The sequence below is a fragment of the Oncorhynchus masou genome, chromosome 6 (genome assembly GCF_036934945.1).
Source record: "Oncorhynchus masou masou isolate Uvic2021 chromosome 6, UVic_Omas_1.1, whole genome shotgun sequence".
In the NCBI taxonomy this organism is placed as follows: Eukaryota; Metazoa; Chordata; class Actinopteri; order Salmoniformes; family Salmonidae; genus Oncorhynchus; species Oncorhynchus masou.
The window spans coordinates 45,988,182-46,006,968 of NC_088217.1; the positions used below are offsets into that span (position 1 = coordinate 45,988,182).

General features: G+C 43.3%; 1 protein-coding gene across 1 annotated transcript; it reads right to left on the bottom strand.

The window, feature by feature from the left end:
• Positions 1-1,156: 1,156 nt before the first annotated feature.
• Positions 1,157-17,685, bottom strand: LOC135542135 (zinc fingers and homeoboxes protein 3-like). The gene is made up of 3 exons (XM_064968831.1): positions 17,465-17,685; positions 6,050-9,000; positions 1,157-2,664 (listed from the first exon to the last, which is right to left on the bottom strand). The coding sequence occupies exons 2-3, from the start codon at positions 8,794-8,796 to the stop codon at positions 2,631-2,633; spliced, it is 2,781 nt and encodes a 926-aa protein (XP_064824903.1). The 5' UTR covers positions 8,797-9,000; positions 17,465-17,685; the 3' UTR covers positions 1,157-2,630.
• Between the last annotated feature and the right edge of the window lie 1,102 nt (positions 17,686-18,787).

Genomic DNA, 18,787 nt, shown 5'->3' on the forward strand with positions numbered 1-18,787 from the left:
GGATCAGGCAGGGTTTGGCACAAGCCTGGCTCTCATGTTTGGATTTAACGCCATGAATCTCAATTCTTGACATCTTTAATTTGTAATGAATAGATTTAGCTTGCAAATTGAGCCTCTGACAGACTGAAGTGACCATGGCTAAATTGCGAGACCAGGTAAGTGCAGATGTCAAGCACCGTACAAGTGCCGTATGTAAGCTTTAGTATAGCATGAGTGCAGGTGTCTAAGATGGTCCATTTCCGATAGTGCTTCCCAGCTGGGATCCATTCAACATGAGCAGTAACTGGCTGACTGGACTGACGAACTTGGAAATCCTTTGTAGCCATTCTGACGCATGCTGTTCTTTGCCTTATTCAATAAATGTCAAATAAGTGAGGCAAACCTCTGCAGATATTAGGATTGTGTTATTAATCTGCAACAGGTATCTAAATGTGTCAATCTTTAAACACATTTCATGTCCCTAGCCTTGAGTATGGAAAATGATTCAAAGGTGAAATGCCATATTGAGAGTAAGCTAGTGATTATCATTAGATCAAGCCGTTCATATTGACGTAGGCATACACAAACATTTTTGTACAGAATGGCTCTGATCACAACTTCCAAAAACAGTACACTGGAAATTATTTTTTTTAAATCTGCCATCGAAGCAAGAACTGCGTTTGACACCAATTGATATTTCTTGTAAAGGCGTTGGTGTTTTAACTTTGAGAAAGTGTATCAACTGTCCTCTACCAGTAGATGACACTGTTTAAAAGGAAAACTTGCCAATTCTTGATCTAGGTTAATACACCCCCTACAAATATCAAATGAACTGTTTAATTCAATCCCACTTCTGACATCAGTGTAATGAAACCGGCAAGGAGCTCATCTCGAACCCTGAACCCGGCCCGTAGCCCAGCACGCCATGGACTGTGCCACAAGAGCATGCTCGAGTGGCAGAGTCGATATCCGCGCTCAAAAACACGGGGTCACTACAAACATGTCATGTTTGTTCTATAATCAATCTACAGGTGTGACAGCTTTTCATGTGGCAGTAAAAACAAGTAAGCAATCTTCCTCAGTGAGAATTTATTCTGGAAAGTGTAGAAAGGATGATACAACAGTGCTTTATGATCAAACTATTTCATAAAAGTTAAAGTGATCATAACACCGTAAGTCCAGATTTCTTTTCATCTTTATTTTTCAAACCAAAATAAATTGGTAACATTCAACACAAGTGCATACACTGCTGGTAGGAGATCACCTCCAATTTCACTTTGGATGGTATAGCACCGTTCTTAGCTATTTAGCAGCTTATCAGACGCATGTAGTGACCATGTTTGTTAATATGAAAAATTCAGAAGAATGAAAAGATCTCCTCATTTGGCTCTCTAGCTAGCACAAGATCAACCTCTGTGTCCTCCAAGGCATTTGATCAAATTGACATTTATTTTATAGCATTTGCCAGTATATTTCATATTACAGCTGAATGTTAAGCTTTTACAAGAATACAGAAGCAGCATCTTTTTTTAAAATTTATTCACAGATATAAACCAGCACAGCAGTAACTTTAATGCACTGGCACCTTTTTTTTTATCTCAACATCACAGTAGCTGGATAGCTATAGGTGATGGGCGGACCGGTCATATCAATGCATTGGGACAGACTTAGTAAGGCAACGTTCGCGTGACAGGCTTCTCTTATGATTGTGTTTGTAGATTCAGCCAGGGCATTGTTGATTTTGACAGAGCTCTGTCAATATCTTTATTCTGGGGCAGTGTGATTTTAGCATTGCTGTCTGCTAGTGCATTGTATTGTCTCTTGCGTGTAGTTCAGGGTTTCTCAAACTCAGTCCTCAGGACCCCAAGTGGTGCACGTTCAGGTTTTTTTGCCCGAACACTACACAGCTGATTCAAATAATCAACTAATCATCAAGCTTAGATCATTTGAATCAGCTGTGTAGTGTTTGGGCAAAAAAATAAATGCGCTCCCGAGGACCAAGTTTGGGAAACGCTGCTGTAGCTGAACTGTTGAGTGATCACCAACATTTATACAGAGATAAATAAAACTAGAGGCTCAATTATTTCTGGACTTACAGTGACTATAGAAGAAGAGTAAGTAAAATTGAAAAACCAATTAACGGAGGAAAGTAAAATTCAAGGCAGTGCTGAAGTACTGGTTGCTAAAAAAAAAAAGTTACAAATATCAAAGCCAACAATAACATCTCCAAGACACTGCTCATTTTGTCCAGTCAACAAAACCCCTCTTTAGTGCAGTTTCAATCATATACATCTCCCTTTCCCTAAACAGTATCTCTTTATCCCGCTCCCATCTTCCCTCATTCAAGTCAGTTGTCCAGTCAGTGTTAGTCTTCTCTCTGTCTCATCCGGCTTACCACCCTCTATGCGCACCATCCCATTCCCCACACGACCACAAAGAAGAATGAAGAAAGGCTTGAACATCACAGGACTCAAAAGGTGAGAAGTTCTTTCTTTAGAGGATGGCAGGAAGTGATGGGGGTATTCACAGTTACAGTCCAACGGTCCAGCTACAATCACATCTGCTGTCATAATGAACACACCAGACCATGGCCATCTGTAAAGCCAGCCAGCCAACCCATCCTTTACCCCCGGTTGGTTTGGGCCACTCTGTCACACTTCAAGCAGCTCTATCATCAGACGGTCCCTGAAAACACACACAGGACTCACATTAGTACAATACTGTTCTGATGAAAAGTAATTTTCCATGAATAAATGTTATATGTATTTTTTGAATAAGCACTGTTAAAAGATATAGAAGTTAGTCTCTGATTTCCTCGTAACAGCCAACTCACAAAAGACAATAGACATGATTTATTCACATATATTAGCACGCTCTCTTAATCTATAATTCAATGGCCCAGACTCCAACTCTTCTAAAAATAGCTTCTGAAAACACAGACCTTTGATTGTCTGAACAAGCCACTCTGTATGAATACCCACACTCTCTCCCCCAGTTAATTTCTTTATTCTTCACATAGTAACAACTACAAACACATAACTGACCATTTTTCTTCAACTTCAATTTTACAGTTTAAAAAGCCATAAATAAATAATATCCAATATCAGAGCAATATATAGCTACTGTAAATATCAACAGTATAGTTTTTGACATTCTGTGATGACGAAGGAGCAATTATCTTCCTCATCGAGGCTGTCAGGTAAACAACTGACCTAACACATAGAAATTCTATGAAGGTATGCATATGCAGGGCAGAGACAACAATAATGCCACCGGCAAAACTAGAATAGTCCCTGTAAGCAAAATGACGTTGAAAAGATGTAAAAAATACATATGTCCAAGACGTTGAATTTAGGTTCAATTTAGGTTCTGAATGAAAGGTGAAAAGACTTCTTTTCCAGACGTTGAAATCAGGTTCATTTTCAGTTCTGAATGAAAGTTGAAAATATACATTTTTCGGACGTTAAAAATATGTAAAAACAGGCTGTTGCATTGGCGTTATTAGTCCCGATTCCTTTGACTAATCATTTTGGCTATTTAAGCTCTGAATTATTTTTATTTAACTAGGAAAGAACAAATTCTTATTTACAATGAAGGCCTACCCTGGCCGACGCTGGGCCAATTGTGCGCCGCCCTATGGGACTCCCAATTACAGCCGAATGTGATGCAGCCTCTAACTTCATCAGGAGGAGTTATCCTGAGCATATTTGCAATGTGTTTACACAGCGGGAAATGCAGAAGTATTTGATTTTTCACTATGAAACCACTGATCATGACACGCGGTGAAACTCCTGGACAGCAGCTGTGAGTAGCCAGATTATCCATTCCATATTGTCCATTTTACTTTGACCTGTCCTGTGTTAGGATACAGTTGAAGTCGGAAGTTTACATACACCTTCGCCAAATACATTTAAACTCACAATTCACAATTCCTAACATTTAATCCTAGTAAAAAAGTCCCTGTTTTAGGTCAGTTAGGATCACCACTTTATTTTAAGAATGCGAAATGTCAAAATAATAGTAGAGAGAATTATTTACTTCAGCTTTTATTTATTTCATCACATTCCCAGTGGGTCAGACGTTTACATACACTCAATTAGTATTTGGTAGCATTGCCTTTAAATTGTTTAACTTGGGTCAAACGTGTCGGGTAGCCTTCCACAAGCTTCCCATAAGTTAGTTGAGTTTTGGCCCATTCCTCCTGACAGAGCTGGTGTAACTGAGTCAGGTTTGTAGGCCTCCTTGCTCGCACACACTTTTTCAGTTCTGCCCACACATTTTCTATAGGATTGAGGTCAGGGCTTTGTGATGGCCACTCCAATACCTAGACTTTGTTGTCCTTAAGCCATTTTGCCACAACTTTGGAATTTTCCTTGGGGTCATTGTTCATTTGGAAGACCCATTTGCGACCAAGCTTTAACTTCTTGACTGATGTCTTGAGATGTTGCTTCAACATGTCCACATAATTTTCCTTCCTCATGTAGCCATATATTTATTTTGTGAAGTGTGCCAGTCCCTCCTACAACAAAGCACCCCCACAACATGATGCTGCCACCCCGTGCTTCACATTTGGGATGGTGTTCGTCGGCTTGCAAGCCTCCCCCTTTCCCCCTCCAAACATAACTATGGTCATTATGGCCAAACAGTTATATTTTTGTTTCATCAGACCAGAGGACATTTCTCCAAAATGTACGATCTTTGTCCCCATGTGCAGTTGCAAACCGTAGTCTGGCTTTCTTATGGTGGTTTTGGAGCAGTGACTTCTTCCTTGCTGAGTGTCCTTTCAGATTATGTCGATATAGGACTTGTTTTACTGTGGATATAGATACTTTTGTACCGGTTTCCTCCAGCATCTTCACAAAAACCTTTGTTGAAAAAATTACTTGTGTCATGCACAAAGTAGATATCCGAACAGACTATAGTATGTTAACAAGAAATTAACAAGACGTTTTAATGACTCCAACATAAGTGTATGTAAACTTCAGACTTCAACTGTATATTGTTTCTTAACATATCAGCACATTTTGTATTTGATTGGGTGCCATTTAGAGTAGGCTATTTGTTCAGAGAAAACTACATGACGTAAAAAGTGTCTGTCTCATTACATTGTCATACATTTTATCTCCAGCCTGTAGGCTACAGAAAAGGCCACCGTATACTATGTTTGCTAAATGATTTATGCTAGATAATTTTTGGGGGGCGGAGCGTTGGTGGAGAGCAGCAGCGATGCGTCTCTCCAACAGCACTCTGGAGAGGCATGCTGGGAAAGGACAAAGGAAATATTTTGCACCCCTGCATTTTGACAAAGTGGGCACTGATTATCACAGGGTGGCATCAGCGCTCACCTAAAAAGCCCATATGCCACTGGTTGAGAGAAATAGTTATTGTTTTTGGGCAGAAATATACAAGGTTTGGCCTCCCAGTGGTCCAAGGCACTGCATTGCAGTGCTAGAGGCGTCACTACAGACCCCGGTTCAATCCCATGGTGTGTCACAGCCGGCCGCGACCGAGAGACCCATGAGGCAGCATACATTGGCCGTCTGGGTTTGGGGAGGATTTGGCCAGCCCAGGATATCCTTGTCCCATTGCGCTCTAGCGAGTCCTTGTGGCGGGCCGGGTGCAGTGCACACTGACTTTGGTCGCCAGTTGTACAGTGTTTCCTCCGACACATTGGTGCGGCTGGCTTCTGGGTTAAGTGAGCATTGTGTCAAGAAGCAGTGTGGCTTGGCAGGGTCATGTTTCAGAGGACGCATTGCTCTTGACCTTCGCCTCGCATGAGTCCGTAGGGGAGTTGCAGTAATGGGACAAGACTGTCGCTACGAATTGGATATCATGACAAAGGGGTACATGTTTTTTGAAATTTCTATTTTTTAAACATCAAAATAATTATGTGAGGTTTCATGTGTTGTTGGAGGTGCGTCTTGACCAGTTTAGCTCAAATGCCGCCCTCTTCAATCTGCCTCAATAGGCGGCGGGCTAATCCTGCCTAATGAGCTGTCCGGCCTTGGGTATATGAGGTGATCACAGATTCAGTACTTTTCATTAGACAACGGTAACTGATAGAACTCACCTGGGCTCTGTCTGCTGCTCACCAAAGGCCTGGCTGGTAACTGGCTGCTGGTGGTCATCCTCCCTCTCTGCCCAGTGACCATGTAGTCCTTCGGCATTCCCTGTATCCACAGCTCTTTCTCTCTCACCAGTCTCCTCTGACCCTTCTGGACTCAACAGCGGCCTCTGTGTGTCTGCACCCCACCAGAATCCCCGCTGCCCTGAGCTCAGCCCCTCAGGTCCTCCATCAAGCTGCTTATTCACCTCCTGCTCCACCAGTTTCCTATGAACCTCCTGAGGGTTGATCAGTGCCCCTGTGTTGTGGTCTCTGTGGCCTTTTCCTTCCTCCCCCTCTGCTGGTAGGCACTGGTAGCCCTCCAGCCATTTCAGCTGGCTGTTCTTGTGAATATAGCGGCTGTCACTGAACCAGCGGACCACCTCTGGCTTGGGCAGACCCGTCATGATACTCAGCTCCTCTGACTGCTGGCTGCTGGGCCAGCGTGTGCTGGTGAATGCCTGTCTCAGAAGGTGCACCTGCCTGGGTGTTTTCTTGCCCCAGGGGGCAGAGAAGGACGGGTGTGACAGGTCTGAGATGTGCGTCTCAGACTTGAGCTCTGGAGGGAAGGCCTCTGAACCTGGTTTTGAAGCTGGATCGCTCACCGTGGACCTCTGCAGGTTGATCTTAATGGGGTCAACTTTTAGTTCAGGGCAGGTCCTGTCATCCCCAAAATGGTCTTCCTCCTTGATAAGCTGCCGCAGGACTGACATAGCTTTCATAGGAACCTCCTTCGTGCATTTGCCATCCTCTACAATAGATATGTCGCTGCCGCTGCTTTTGGCAATGACACTGGTGCTGGTGTTTTCGTTTTGGGCTTTGCTGGCATGGTTCAGGTTGCTGACATTATCATTATTGCTAGTGCTGGAGTAGCCACTACTCATACTGCCGTTGTTGGACTTGTGGATATTGTTGTCGTTACGGTCACCCATTGTTGATGGGTAATGATCCTGATTAGCTGTGTTGCCGTTGCTATGGATGTTATAGGCGATAACGTTAGATTTGCCGGTATTACTCATGACCACTTTACTTTTGTTGCTGCTGCTGAAGCCTTCCAGGACAGATGGTATACTATAATGTCTGCTGCTTTGATTGTTTGGTTTGTCATGGCTGTCAGTGAGACAATCATCATTATTGCCAATGTTGGAGGTGCAACTGATGATGCTGATTGGTTTCCTAGTGCCATGGTCCCCGGCGTCAGTACTAATGGAGGAGTAACTACTGATGCTGCTGCTGCTACTGCAACTACTACTGCTACTGCTGCTTCTGCTGATGGTGCTAATGACACAACCGTTGTTTCCCGCCAATCCCAACCTTTGAGCAACACTCTTGTCAGACTCCAGGCTGGGCACAGTAGTGCAGATAGTGTTCCTGGCTACTACCTGCGTTGTTCCGCTGACCACTGTCTGATATTTCGGGGGGATCATGGCTGGGGCGACATAAGAGACCCTAGTGGTGACCGGGTGACCAGAGGCTGAAATGCTAGCCGAAGTGGCTATGACTCCAGCGTGCCTGCTCACTACACTACCATGGGACACCCTGGCAGCCTGGTGGCTGGGGCCCACTGGAGCAGGCTGGGCATGGACAGTGTGTTGGTTTACAACATGATTGTTGTGCCGTTGCTTAGGGGGCTGTTTTGGGGGTGCTGTTCCTTGGAAGACAGTGCTGAACATCTTCCTCCTGGCCTCCTCTATCTCCTCGGGGGACCAGCTGATGCCCTGTTTGAGTCTATGGGCGGTAAACCAGAGTTTGATCAGCTCCTCTGGCCAATCAGAGACCACGGTCAGGTAGCAAAGCTCAGCTTTGGTCGGGTAGGGGAACTTTCCAAAGGAAGTCTTGAGAAAACTGCTGGTGTCCATGGCAGCATCATAGGTGGGGATGCTGCTCAGGGGAATCATCACCTTTGGGAGGTTTTTGATGGAATCGGGGGATGAGGAGGAGAATGAGAAAGTGGGAGGGCTGTGCTGGTGATAGGCTTGATTGGGCACCGTTGTCGTTGTCACATGAGTGTGAGGTTTCCTCAACATAGCAGGGCCACTGGTCCCACTGAGAGACCCATTCTGTAGTTTAGGCACATTCGTCAACATTGTGGGGTCTGTCTGCTTCATCTCCTTCCCAGTGTCTATCCTCCGCACCTCTACTGTGTGGGAGACAACAATCTTCTTGTGCTGTCCCTTGGCCTTCATCATTCTCACTATAGGAGTTTTAGTGAAGGAGATTGCAGGATCATTAGAGTCCTCCCCATTTGTTGTGAACAGGCTCTGCTCCACGATAGTTGCCCCATCACTCTTCCTGACATGCAGGGACACGGTGACAGAGCCCCCCGACACCCCAGGGTGGGCTTTAGAGTTGTGCAGGGCTAGGGCCTCAAACCTGACCACTGACACACCACAAATCAGGCAGTAGAAACTGGGCTGGGCCCTGAAGTCTATGTGGCAGCTGTGCAGGTGGTCCAAAAAGTAGTTCAGATCTCTGGACTCAAAGTGGCAAGGTGGGCAGCTGTATGTGCCCCCTTTCTGCCATCTGTCACCCCCTTCAGGTCTGGAGGAATCCTGGAAGAAATGGCGTCCGTCTTCTCCAGATATGCTGAGGATGCTGTCCTCTGGGATTGTGGGTAGGAGCTCAGGGAGGCAGCCAAGTATGATCTCCTCACGCATGTGTTTGTTTTTGATTGGGATCATGCATGGCACTGTTGACTTCCTCTTGCTGGCCATTGTATTGTAGTGGTGTGTAGATGATGGGTGACTGACTGATTGTCCCGTATGGTAACGTAGGGCGAGTGGTATGTGGAGAGGACTGATGGGTTTTAAATGTCATGGGCCAGCCGCGATGACATTACAGTGTTGCTTCATGTTTGTCCTCAGCTTCTGGGACTCCTCTCACACGACAGCAGGCTGTTTTGGCAGCTCACTGGAAACCTATGGGAGTAAAAACAGAAAAAGATGTGATAAGTTAAATAATTCCTAATAAGAATGCATCCACACACAATCAGGGAAACTCCCAGTCATTTTTACATTGTCATGTGCCTCACTCTTCTGCCAACCTTGGATAAGAGCCACTGTCTACATTTTACAGGCAATAATGTTCCAACCCTTTACATTGTGGTGTACACAACTTTTGGGAGCCATCTGGTGACATCAGTGCTCCCCGATGTGCTCTCAACAATGATTTTAATGACACATGCAACATTACATTATGTTAAGCAATCAAATCGACAGACTGCATCAAAGGGCCTCCAACTATTTGTCACCCTTTATTTAGGATGACGTACGCTATTCGTTGAATACACACACACACACACACACACACACACACACACACACATCCACTCTCTGTAAATATACTCCCTTCATACTCTAACACACTCACACATGGAGGTTCCTCACAATTGCTTCAAATTTCACATATGCGTGCACGCACACACCAGTGTTTCCCTTATATTCATTTAGCTGCTAAATCGTTGCCATCACTCCAAAATATATGATACAAAAATATATATATAATTTGGAAAATAATTTCCGGGATGGTAAAAATGTTTTCAGTGTAAACCAGAAATAAAGCATGTAGAAAAGAGTGGAACTGTATATTTTTAAACAAGATCATCTTTGAGAACCAACAACAATCAAAATAAAAACTAGACAGAGAATCTAAAACTGTTATGTTTGAGTCACTCAGATAGCATAAGAACACGGCATTAGCCATTAGCCATGACAATTGCAGGACACTAGCTTTAAAACAGATTTTCTTTTCTCAACCTCATGACAAAATGTGTAGAATTGCACGACACTAAGGCAAAATGTGTAGGATTGAAGAAAATTAGCTTTAGGACAGCAAAATGATGTCTCTGCGGCCAAGAGGACGGTTTAAGACTGCACCATTAGCCACGCCCACTCCCCCCAACGCTAACTTTAACGCCACTGCTGAAAAGAATCCTAGGGGAAACACTGCACACACCACTTAACTCAGTTTGAAGCCTTTTCAGGACAAAGGTCAACTCAGGTCAGTGTTTTCTGCTTATTCTGGTTTTACAGTTATGTAGCTAAATATATAGATAACATTCTTAGTACAACAACGTAGAATATGAAGCGAGGACACAATCTGCTTCAATTCCTCACTGCCCTCTCATTAAATACAACCCTCCCCACACATATTCTCTCTCTCCCTCCGCCTCTCTTGCTGTGAATTGAAAAACTGCTCTTGATCTTATCTAGTTCTCACAGAGATGTCATGATGCTTCGGGCAGATAGCTGAGATATGTCTCTCTTTGGCAGATGTGGACTGATGATGAAGATGATGAACATCTTTGTCCACCTCAGTACTTAAAACTATTTATTACAAGGTGTGTCAATATAGCACGCCGAATGAGCACACTATTACATTCTTGAAATATCTATAGCCAAATTCTTAAGAGTCAGGTCATTATTCTCTTGAACATGGCCATACTCCTGAAAAACCTGTACGTCTTCAGCCAGTCAGACTGAGTGAAGTTATGTGTATGCATTCACCAAGGCCTGCTGGTTGATAAATAAAAGATGAACCTGTTCCGGAATTTAAAATTCCAAATGACTACCCACAGTACATGCTGATCCCGGACGGGCCGCGATGTCCTTTTTGTAACTGGCTCTTTTATTTCTAATGACGGCTCCCTTCCGACTAAAAAAAAGAAAACACAAAAAAAAAAAAAAAAAAACTAGGTCACCAGCATCTTATGTATTAATCCCGGTTCGCTGCATCCAGACGTGGGCATTTGCTGTATGTTTAGCTGGCGGGGAGGTCATGATACTTTCTGACGGGACACAGTTAACCCCTGATGAGGACAGTGGGGTTTAGTGAGTGCATTCCATTGAGACGTTGGCAACAGCTCTCATGCCAGTGAGTCTGATCTTCTCATGCTCAACGAATAAAATGTGAAGGTATGGTTTTAGTATTGCGTGGACAGGGGAAAGGCAGTGGACTTACTAGTTAGATCCCACTTACAGTACATTCGGAAGGTATTCAAACCCCTGGACTTTTTCCACATTTTGTTACGTTGCAGTCTTATTAAAAAAAAAATGGATTCAATTAAATGTTTTCCCTCATCAATCTACAAACAATATCACATAATGACAAAGTGAAAACAGGTTTTTAGATTATTTTTTTTGCACATTTATTAAAAATTAAAAACAGAAATGCCTTATACCTCAATTGAGCTCAGGTGCATCCTGTTCCCATTGATCATCCTTGTGATGTTTCTACAACTTGATTTGAGTCCACCTGTGGTAAATTCAATTGATAGGACTTGATTTGGAAAGGCACACACCTGTTTATATAAGGTCCCACAGTTGACAGTGCATGTCAGAGCAGAATCCAAGCCATGAGGTCAAAGACATTGTCTGTAGAGCTCTGAGACAGGATTGTGTCGAAGCACAGATTTAGGGAAGGGTACCAAAACATTTCTTCAGCATTGAAGCTCCCCAAGAACAAGTTGAGTAAAAGCAGTAAAAGGCACATGACAGCCCGCTTGTAGTTTGCCAAAAGGCACCTAAAGGACTCTCAGACCATGAGAAACAAGATTCTCTGGTCTGATGAAACCAAGATTCAACTCTTTGGCCTGAATGCCAAGCGTCACATCTGGAGGAAATCTGGCACTATCCCTACGGTGAAGCATGGTGGTGGCAGCATCATGCCGTGGGGATGTTTTTCAGCGACAGGGACTGGGAGACTAGTCAGGAGTGAAGGAAAGATGAATGGTGCAAAGTACAGAGAGACCCTTGATGAAAACCTGCTCAGGACCTCAGACTGGGGCGAAGGTCCAGATTCTAGCAGGACACTGACCCTAAGCACACAGCAAAGACGACGCAGGAGTGGCTTCGGGACAAGTCTTTGAGTGGCCCAGCCAGAGCCCGATTGAACATCTCTGGGGAGGCCTGAAAGTAGCTGTGCAGCGGCACTCTGCATCCAACCTGACAGCGCTTGAGAGGATCTGCAGAGAAGAATGGGGAAAAACTCCCAAAATACAGGTGTGTCAAGCTTGTAGCGTCATACCCAAGAAGAATCAAGGCTGTAATTGCTGGCAAAGGTGCTTCAACAAAGTACTGAGTAAAGGGTCTAAATACTTATGTAAATGTGATATTACATTTTCTTTTATTTGCAAAAATGTCTAAACCTGTTTTTGCTTTGTCATTATGGGTTACTGTGTGTAGATTAATGATAAGATGTTTTATTTAATCCGTTTTAGAATAAGGCTGTAACGTAACAAAATGCGGAAAAAGTCAAGAGGTCTGAATACTTTCCGAATGCACCAGGAGGTGATGCAGTTAATTGTAATGTATAACTATAATCATTACTGCCTCATCCTAACTGATAGTTTTTCACAAATGTGGCTCAAATTTTGTTTCCTGGTCTCAGAGCTCCCCAATCACATGTTGAAATACTAATGCATCAAGGAGATTACAAAAAATGTGGCCTACAAAATGTGCATGTAATTTTTTTTTATGGGTCTTCATCACAATGATACAAAGGCCATGCCATTTAAAAAATACCATGTGATGGAAAATGTCATCTGAGCACTAATAGGTTGAAGTTATTTGTGTCCCGCGTACTGCGCTGAGATATAGCACCGTGTCGTAGCCCTGGTACCTCTCCCCCTAAAACATCCAATTCCATGCATGACAAACCCAAGACAGGCACAAAGTTGAGCAAGGGTACATGAAGAACCAGGTCACCATTCAAAAGAATGGGGTGCATTATCTCACGAGCGAGATGTGCGATCAGACAAGACTAGGGCTTCTCAGACAGGGAGCCATTGAATGGTGCACTCTGAAAAGAGGGGCCTCGTGTTTCAGCGCTAAAGTAGACGACTCAGACGGGAACTGTCTCCCGGTGTGTCGTATGTCCCGATACTGGCACTGGCTCTATGGCTGAGATGAAAAGAGTTTAATCTCCATAGACCTGGAAAGTACTGATCTGAACTGAGGCAAAGTAACAGAGCTTTCAGACAAGCTCTCAGAACACCCCCGCTCACTCTTCATAAGCAGAGTCCTCATGTTACCTTGTGTGCTCAACTCAGTCGAAATGATTTCATTTCAAGTAACTATTTAATATTTGGTTTATAAGAATAAAACACTTATTTAAAAAAAAGGTGGTTTCATAGCTGAAGGGGTATAAAGTGGTACATCTGCAATAAAATAGCCCACAGGCACGCGTAAATTGTAGGGTCACCAACAGTTGATATTTGAAACAGAGATTGGCGTTTGCAATGCCATGTTGCTGGTCACATGACTGAGGAGTAAGAGGACAGAGAAAAAGGAATGACATAGGGAGAGCAGACCCAGAAAGACAGCTGGAGTAAGAGGAGGACATGGGTGAAGATGACAGAGAAAGCAATGAAGTACACATCCACATCGTTTTACACCAAAGCTTTCAGAAATATTTATCTTTTAACTCAACTGCCAGTAAACAGTTGGTGATGCTGCAGTCACACAAGGGCTGAGGAGATCTTGGCTATTTTATGGCAACATTTGTTTTTCCATATATTAGCGTGTCAGTGATCCACAGCTGTCTTGAATGCCTGCTTAGCTGGTATTGAGTTGAAGATCAACAGAAACAGAAACAGCTCCTGGCATAAGTGGGTGTGGGACAGACAGAACAACTCTTGACAGACACATCTAAACGACAGGAAAAATCTGTTTATGAGTACATCTTCCGCCAAATGGCCATTAAATAGATTCAAGTCATGTGAGTGGGTTAGCTGGAAACCCAAATATAAGTCAGAGACGGATAGCAATTACTGCCCTGAACAGGGAAGACGTTGAGAACAATGCCGCCTCATTTATAAGAGAAACGTGATCCAGCGCTGGGAGCCTTATTCAGAAGACTGACCGTCGGCTTGTCATTGTTCCATTTCCTGCATGTCTGGATGTCTCCTGTGTCTATCATGCTTTCTGTGTCTGTTATTGACTGAATGGGTGGAATTTAGTGGGCACATAATAATTTAAGTGTATAGCTATGTAATGGATTAGTGATTGCATTCATAAAATCCACATTTACTGTAATGAAAAACACACCTGTAGCCAAGGATGTGAGTGGTTAATCTAGTGTTAATATAGTGGGATCTGTCTTCAGTATGTTCCCAATTGTATGCCTGTAAATTCTGTATCGGAGTGTGTCTTCAGGGTGTGTGTGTGTGTTATGTATTTCTACGTGTACCAGTATATATGTGTGTGTGAACGTATGAATGTCTGCTGAGACGCAGGTGTTGTCAGACGTCAAACCCCCCCCTCCCTACATCCGTGACTGCAGCCGGTCTGCTGAGAGACCAGTCGGCGATGCCACTCATGTGTTAACATTGTCATGGCAACCCCTCTCTTCCCCTTGCCCACCACACCCCACACAGAGGTGTCAATCGTCTGTCTGGATGCGTGGTGGGTGTAGACGTGCACACACACACACACACACACACACACACACACACACAAAACAACCTTATATGGCAGGCAAAGGACAATGTTAATCCTCCTGCAATGCCATCTCTGAAAATGCCAGCCTTGGCTTAGCTGTTCCGGACTATTGGGGTGGGGTCAGTTGTAAAGACACCTTCCCACAATGACAATACCTGCTCAACCACACAGTCCACCCTACTGATTAAGTGTTTGTGGCACCATCTAATAAAACACAAATGAGGTCTACATACATTGCAAAGGGTTAGAGCTAATGGGGGCGGCAGGGTAGCCTAGTGGTTAGAGCGTTGGACTAGTAACTTGAAGGTTGCAAGTTCAAACCCCCGAGCTGACAAGGTACAAATCTGTCGTTCTGCCCCTGAACAGGCAGTTAACCCACTGTTCCTAGGCCGTCATTGAAAATAAGAATTTGTTCTTAACTGACTTGCCTAGTAAAATAAACCAAATTAGGGCTAATGCCAAAGCATCTCTTGTTCTGTTCAAATAGATTTTCATGTCCTCCATCGCAATCTTATATTTTTCACCAGAGCCTTCCTCAACGGCCTGGCTGAATGTCGGACTAAATTTGTGTGAAGAAATCCTGAGTCACGGGAGCCTATTTCTGCGTTTTTGATGAATAACTCCTTCAGTTCTGTATCTGGGACTCCAGGCCATTGATTTGGCAACTTAAAAAGAAAAAGGAAGAAAAATGGCGGCGTATTGCGCATTGTACTGTCCAACCTAAAATGGCTGACATCACAGCCTCTTGTAACTGCCAGAGTTTGGCAAATGCCAACTCCTGCTGACCAAACCTTTCTTGCACGAGACAGAGAAAGTGGCAGGGGCTCTCTCCTCTCTAGCCCCTAGTTTTTGTGCAGAGAAGTTTATTTTGGTTGGAACAGAGCAAACATGCTGTCTCAAGGAGGCTTTCAATCGCATTGTACCTCGATACTCCTAAGAAAAAAGCGATACCATACGATGAAAAGGAGAGAATAAGAGTGAACCCATACAGAGTGGTGTAGACTTTCAGACTAACAAAACAAAGCTCTCTAAGTAGTATGCTTATGGGACTGTTTTTGTGAGGAGGGGGAAGTATGCTGTTATCATGAATATGGTTGTTTGTACAGAACTGCTGGGAAATAGATCTGGTTGGCATTAGATAGCTGATTTTCCTCTCTGAACTTGAGGAATGTTATACACTCGATGTCAGCTAAAACTGCAAATCATGACCATATGACCTGCTTGAGTGTGCTCTGGCAATGGCTACACAGCACAGTGAAACCTAGGGCACAGAAATGAAAATATTGTTTGACTGGTGTCGATAGACATCAGAACATATAATCCGCAAAGCGGTATATTTGTACAGTAACTAAGGAGTGTCATCCGAGGACGTTTCTTTTTTAGAGTGGGGTGGGCACTCTCGGTCCATTACGCTGTGTCTGTGTATACAAACACTCTCTGTTATGGCCATAGCCAAAACTGTGAGCCATCCCTAATTGCAGGGAATAAGGATAAAAGGCAATATGCCTGGCCTCATTAGAACAGTTCCGAGATCGAGCGATGGAAGAACGTTCCCAGGGATCCACAATGGGAATTGACATTCCCCCAGTGTAACCTCCTAGAAGAGTGCAACCCTCTACACATACACACTCACTGGACCAGGCTGAATCTAGCCAGGCTGTGGGAGCTAGCGTGTCTAGCTTTGTATTAGTCAGTAATGAGAGACGTCTGCCAAGCATTGGAGCAAGGGAATAATCCTATTTTACATATGTCATGCATCTACGAATTTTGAGGGGGCGCTAATGGTAAAATTAGGTGTCTGCATATTTATTCTAATTGAATAACCTTACATTATATTTCATATACCTTGGTAGCATGACATGCTTCTTCCGTTCCAATTGGTATGATGCCTCTGACTCATTGCATGTGCATGAATCACTCACACATTTTCCTGATTACAGGGTTGAATATTTAACCGATAGTTACCGGATGAATATTTTCTGCTGCTCATTCAAGAGGTAGGATACCATCCTATTGTCCTATATAATGTGTATGAACATCAGACACACACAGAGCAGTGGATAAGGTAATATTAGTCAGCACTGGGATACATGCTGAATGCCTGCTGTGTCACAGGCATGTTGGACAGCTAACAGAAAACGCATTGATTATACAGGGTCACCTCATTGGCTAGACACCTAAAGATGTGGGTGTCCTGTCTGTGTTAGAGATGGGAGTCATGAGGAAGACTTTACAGCTTGCAAAATTCTGACAGTTTGACACACATGAAAAAAGGCAGATCAAAAGACGACAGCTCCCAAAATGCAGTTGATTGCTGAGCTATCAGCATCAGCAAATCAGTTACTTAAGAGTTGAAAGGAACGATTAATGTCGCCATAAAATTCATAGATTAAAAAGGAATACATTTTTTTTGCAGAAGATCCAGCTGGACGTCTGGGTTGTCCAAGTTAGGCTACCAGTCATCAAATCCAATAGGATTATGTATTCGTCACATAAAAGTCCTTAAAACTTAAATACGGGAATAGTCAACACTGACTCACTCAAAAAAGAAGAGGGAAATATTCAGCGTTGTGTAATAAATTCATCAGAAACGTCACATTGTAACGTGCGAGAGAGGGCAAGTAAACGTTGTAGGCTACATTCTTGAAACTAACAAACTGGCAAGTTAACTCGTTCACTCCAGTAGCCTGTTGGGAAACATTGGCTCTCTTTTTACTTGCGACAATCTTCAGCTCATTCTGTAGAATTAAACATATTCCCCAAAATCCTAACTCGACACCCCCCACCTACTGTCGCCATTTTATATATTTGCGACTTCATATAAACTGCCTAGACTAGACTACAGCGCCAGATAAAATTCTATAGCCAAAATTGGAGTAAACAATCTGGAATTATAACTCTAATAATACGAGTTATTCTATTGTACAAGGAAAAGTGCCATTACCTTGATAGTTGGTCCGGAGTAAAATGGAATCCGACATTAATATAGAAATGAATTATATTAGATTAGCTCCGTTCGTTGCGCTTTGAGAGGAGGGGGTGGGTCCTCGCCTCAGATGAACCCGGTGAACTGGCGTGAACCCGTCAGTCTGTGAACACAGCAAGGTAGGCTACATTACCTCTCCTCGTACACTGTATGGACAGAAAACAACTATGGTCGGCGGCTGGACGACGCAGACAAAAATTATACGTAGTGTAGCCTATTTCCTATGAACACGTGATTCAAAGCGTCACCCAAAATCCTAAACCCTTTCATCTAAATGTTGGAGAGGGGCGGGGGTCGGACGGTGAATGTATACGCGAGAGATGCGCTCTGAACAAAGCAAAAGTATTGGAAACGAACAACGATCGGTCAGTTTTGAACAGTAGCCTACTGAAAATGTAAGAGTGTATTTGAGCATTTGCCAAATGTGTAGCTTAATAATTTTGACATAATTTCCAATCAGAAAATGTCTTACCTGCCACGTAAGCCTAATAAAAACAGTCATAGCCTAATGAATATACATACGAATTAGGTCACACCGTTTTGCCAATGTAACCCGTGTTAAGGTGTCTGTCTAACCATATAGGTATTTTGGAGAGTGGTTCATACAAGGGGAAAGTATTGAATAATTATTATACTTCAATGAATGAGACATTAGGCCTGAATATCAACAAGGCCAATTCAGCCTAATGAAAAGCGCGCGTAAAGGGGTAAAAGCTCATTTCACCAATGTGTCGGGGCGATGCGCCATATCCTATTTCTATTTGCATTTTCCAGTTATACCGACTCTAGGTTCACAGAGCGTCAATAAACTAACTTTACTGGTCCGTTAAATAAGGTACCTATATAACAAGGACTAGGCTCTTATAGTCTTTGGTTATACTAGTACGTAAAAAAGAAAGCACATTATGTGGCAATATGGGGACATTGCGTCCATCATTTGCATTTCGAGGTGATTGCCAAAACCACTGTTTCACATTTTGATTTCAATTCAGGAATACATAGACCTTGTCAATCACTTTAAAACATAAATGCTGGGTGTTATTTTAAATATTAAGAATCAATGTCATGATAAGTCAGCCAATTAGACTTGTTCTTGCAGTTTTATCATCATATAGTGTAGCCTGGCCTACAGTGTCACTCATAGGCCACTTGTGTGTGTAAAAAAAGAAGGCTCCATCCAGTATGTGGCATTGAGAGGCATATGAGGCACATTGCGTTCATCATTTGAGTTTCATCTTTTGAATTTTCAGGCATAACCTATACTAATCTCGGTTAACCCAT